The 4,999-nt window shown below is 37.1% G+C and overlaps 1 protein-coding gene across 1 annotated transcript; it reads right to left on the reverse strand.

Annotated features, from left to right (window-relative positions):
- Positions 1–559: 559 nt before the first annotated feature.
- On the reverse strand, positions 560–2,105 carry LOC130466101 (uncharacterized). The gene is made up of 2 exons (XM_056834824.1): positions 903–2,105; positions 560–813 (listed from the first exon to the last, which is right to left on the reverse strand). Exons 1-2 carry the CDS (start codon positions 1,867–1,869, stop codon positions 797–799), a joined length of 984 nt encoding a protein of 327 aa, XP_056690802.1. The 5' UTR covers positions 1,870–2,105; the 3' UTR covers positions 560–796.
- Positions 2,106–4,999: the final 2,894 nt, after the last annotated feature.

The following is a 4,999-nucleotide window of genomic DNA, read 5'->3' on the forward strand; positions in this document are numbered from 1 at the left end:
AGTCAATTCAGAAAGAATACCGCATTCTTTTAGATGGTCATCAAACTCGTGGCTAAGATATTCACCTCCTCGATCCGATCTTAGAGCTTTGATTTTCTTGCCATGTTGATTCTCTACTTCATTTTGAAATTCTCTGAATTTCTCAAACGATTCATACTTGTGCTTCATTAAGTAAATATAGCCATATCTACTGAAGTCGTCCGTAAACGTTATGAAATAGCTGAACTCACCTCTAGCTTTCGTACTCATAGGCCCACATACGTCCGTATGTATTAGCCCTAGTAGTTCGCTTGCTCTTTCTCCCACCTTTGAGAAAGGTTGCTTTGTCATTTTTCCAAGTAAACAAGATTCGCATTGATCAATCTTCTCCAAGTCGAATGATTATAGAATTCCTTTCCGTTGAAGTAATTCCATGCGCTTTATGTTTATATGGCCTAATCGACAATGCCACAGAAATGTGAGATCCGAATCACCAGTTTTAGCCTTTTTGGTATTTATGTTATAAATGTGTTTGCTCGTATCTAGCACATAAAGACCGTTTTCTTGTTGTGCTGAACCATAAAACATTCCATTCAAAGAAAAAGAACAACTATTGTCTTTAAATTGAAAACTAAAACCTTTAGAATCCAAACTTGAAACGGAAATGATGTTTCTGGTGATACTAGGAACATAGTAACAGTTTTCTAGTTCCAAAACAAACCCACTAGGCAAAGAAATAAAATAAGATCCTACGGCTACTGCAGCAATCCGTGCTCCATTTCCCACGCGTAGATCCATCTCGCCTTTATCAAGCTTTCTACTTCTCCTTAGTCCCTGTGAATTGGAACATAAGTGTGAGCCACAACCAGTATCTAATACCCAAGAAGTAGAATTAGCAAGATTACAATGTATAACATACATACCTGAAGTAGAAGCAACATTTTCGTCCTTCTTCTCTTCCTTTCGTTTGGGGCAATCTCGCTTGTAATGACCAATTTGATTACAATTGAAGCATTGCGATGTAGAAAGAGAAGCATTCCTCTTCATCTTGCTCTTGGAAGGCGCCAGATGCCCTCCGGGAGTGGACGAAGATGCAACTTTGCTTTTCTTCCCCTTGCCTACTTTCTTGAATTTAGTGCACCTCACATTCGAAGGGTTTTGATTGAACTTAAGGATTTTCTCGCATTTCATGAGTAATTCCACAAGTTCACAGAATGTGCTCTCTTTCTGATGAAAGAGATAGTGCATCTTAAAACCTTCATAATCCTTATGAAGAGAATTCAGCACTAGTGCAATAGTTACGGACTCTTTGATGGAACCACCAAGTCTCTCAATTGTGAAAAATAATCCAGACATCATATCCACATGAGACCGAATTGATGTGTTTTTGTCCATCTTGACAGAGTAGATGCGCCTTTGTGCCTCCAGAAGTTCGATTTCTAGGCACGACTTGCGTGGGGTTATGAGCTTGAGATCGCTCATCGAATTAGTCAATTCGTCAACCCCATTGCCACCAGTTTGGCACAAGGGTCGAAAACCCGCACACTTATCCTCGAGGCTACTTAGGTGAGCTTGAGGTTCAAAAGTAATGAACCTCCCTCTCCAACTCTCAAGGATAGACTTAAGGATGAACTCTGTGACAAGGTACTTGTGAAGTGCCCAACTTCTGTACCTTTCAGGAGTCATGCCTCGCGCATCATAGGTAGGGAAAGGTTGTTCAATGACATAGTGTATGCCATTAACTTTCAAAACTTCGACAAGTTTCTCTTTCCATTCAAGAAAATTAGTCAAGTCTAACTCGACATCCAGAATTTCTGCTGATATGATTGTTGTTATGTTTGCGACCATTTTGATTACTACAATCGAAAAGAATTTGCAATAAATAACCATTCATACAATTCAATAACTTTGAAATAAAAGCAAAACATGCAATCATTAAAGCTATTAAAACATTTCATTCATGCAAAAAGCAAAAACATGGTCCAAAATGAATGAAACGATTCCAATACCCCCAAAGTCCTAAATCCTTAAGCAGCTTTAGCATGTCTTAAGTAGTTTAAGATTTTAGGTAAGCAAAATCTATTGCTAGTAATCTCCAAATTACTCTTGGTTAATAAATTAATGCCATAATTTATCCCATTGCCACAACTTAATGCCATTGTTTTTTGAGTTACGTTGTAACCACAATCAACGTGCTCCTTTAGGACGCCTTACCACCTATGTCAACTAAAATAGCACCTCGCTTTAGCGTAAACCTACTATCTTAGATCCCTAGATTTTTGTAAGTGTTGATTTGGAAGGCAATTTTTAAACTCAATATTACTTGGACCTAGTTGTTTCTATGTTGGTTCGATTACTAAGTGAACTTAAAACTAATCGATTCATAGGAAATAACCTGTTCATGCAAAGCATACATACATTCATACATTCACGCATAATATATATATATATATATATATATATATATATATATATATATATATATATATATATATATATATATATATATATATATATATATATATATATATATATATATATATATATTAAATTGCATAAATAAATGGTGATCTAGTATGACCCAAAACTTCTTGTCTTGAAGCATCCAATCTTCATCACCTCCTTGTTAGCTTGGCATCGTCTTGAATCTTCGTTCAAATGCTAACTTAAAGTTCTAAACTTAGAAATACTTGAAAATAATAAATTACATCAAAATTTCCATGGTACGTACGCAGACCATATATAAAACTTTACATTCAAAGATAGAACGGTACGCAGACCGTATTTAACTATCCTAAATTGGCCATACTAGTCACTTGGAGTACCTGCATTACATATATATATTCTATGCATTCACCCATTCGTATGCTAAAACGAATGACCCATATTAATATGCAAGTATTTACGTGAATTAATTAAAATTCACGTTCACATAAACGCGTCCTAAAAGACTAATCATTTTCCAAATTATTAATCCTTAGACTTTATTCTAATTAAAATTGAATTTAATTAAAATAATGCGACCTACGAAAATAATTAAAAATAATTATTTCATTTTAATTTCATTTAGTGGCTCCCACTCAAACCAATAATTATTCCGGATAATTAATTATGAAATATTAAATTAAAACTCGCGGCCCGGCCCAAGCAAATAAAATATTAAAATTAAATATCCCGTTAGCCCAAATTAATGCAAATATACGAAGCCCCAACGAATTAAACGATTTTTAACAAAAAATTCCAATTACTTAGTCGGGCTAGGCTTGCGCCCAGCCCTTGCCTTGCGTGAGGCCCAAGAGCGCACGAACAAGGCTCGCACACCCCCAGCCCCATCGCGCGCGTGCACCGCGTCCCCGCAGCTAGGCTGCCCCTGCGCTGCGTGTTGTGCATCGTGTGTGTGCTGCACGATGCAAGGCTTACGCCTCGCTACGTCCCAGCCCCGCCAGCTCACCCGCCTGCCCCTTCCTCGCCCAGCGCGCACGAGGCACGCAGCGTAGCTGCTGCTGCCCGTGTCGCATGCGGCTCGGTCCAAGCATAATGGCCTCGTATGACTCGACGAGCCATACGTCCACCATGCTCATGTTCGTGCCTTTGGTTCGTAATACGGACCAACTTAATTAAAATTAAATTTAATTCACGAACTTGCATTAATTTTATTTTTCAAAAAAAGTTACGATTTTTAGTTTCGAAAAACAACGATTTTTAACGATTTAATAAACTTTAACGACAATCCAATTTCGTAAAATTAATAAATCAAGGGCTAACAATATTCAAACTTTTAAGAACGATTGAATCAACATTAAAGTTTGAACTTTTAATTAATAAAATCCGAAGCTTTAAATTGTTCATAAACAATTAAATTTCAGATTTTTAATAATTTGGTTTAAGTGCGATTAAAATTAACGAAACCATTCAAAATTTTAATCCAATAATTTTTAAAATTATCCACTGACCCATGCAATTATATCCCCTTTACCAATTAACCGAATTATTAAACCAAAATTAATTAAAATTCAATTAGGGTTTCAAATTTTACGAATTGGGGAAAGGCAAAATTAGGGTTTATATTTATCGGAAAAATATGAAATTTTTACCATAGATCAAGAAGGTACCCAGAAACATTGTGTCAAAATTTCAAGCAATTCCGAGTACTTTAGGTTGACCTTTTAATTGAATTACTGTCCGACACTTTTAATTTTTAATGAAAAATTAACAAAAACGCCCAAAAAACGATACTTCGAGGCCTGTTTTCGCAATTCTATTCTCATGAGTTGATCTTAGAAAATCGTTTTCCATCAGATTAGGGTTTTAAAAATCGAAAAAGCGAAGATTTTTTATTTCGGACCTGATTATTACGCAATTCATCCAATAATTCGTAAAAATTCCGAAAAATCAACAAAAATTCCAAATTTTCGACAGATGCAAAAACAATAATTATCATGCTAATTCATGCTTTGAATACATAAGGCTCATGATACCACTTTAGGGGAATACAGTTAAACATAATAACATGTGCGGAACAATCCCCAAAGTCAGGAAACATGTATAAAGCACATATTAAGCAAACTTACATTCGAATCGTGTTTTCCACAATAATCTGTCAACGAACACGAACAAAGAACTCCACTTGTCGTTCCTCTACTTGGTTCACCGACACGATCAGATCCGTCTTGATTATTGTAGCTTAGACAATTGATCAAGATACTTTGCTTTTGGGAAGAACTCACTTTGGAGGCACAGAGAGAATTAGGGTTCTCTGTGTCTCTAGGGTTTGAGTAATATGAATTGTGCTAAGTTGGAAATTAGGTTGTAAGGTTATTTACATAACCTTACTAACCGACCAAGCCAAGAGGAAAGGCCGGCTAGCAAGCCTTGCACGCCAAGTCACACGGACCACACGCCCGCGCCCAGCGACACACTGCAGGCCGAAGCCCACAGCGCGCGCCGAGCAGCTGGGCCGTGGGCCTTGCTCGCTCGTCGCTGCTGTGCGCTGTTGCGTGCTGTTGCGTGCTCGCGCCCT

The sequence above is a fragment of the Spinacia oleracea genome, chromosome 1 (genome assembly GCF_020520425.1).
Source record: "Spinacia oleracea cultivar Varoflay chromosome 1, BTI_SOV_V1, whole genome shotgun sequence".
In the NCBI taxonomy this organism is placed as follows: Eukaryota; Viridiplantae; Streptophyta; class Magnoliopsida; order Caryophyllales; family Amaranthaceae; genus Spinacia; species Spinacia oleracea.

Excerpts from the sequence above, each read along its gene's own strand:
- LOC130466101 (XM_056834824.1), bottom strand. The coding sequence starts at position 1,869 with ATGGTTATTTATTGCAAATTCTTTTCGATTGTAGTAATCAAAATGGTC.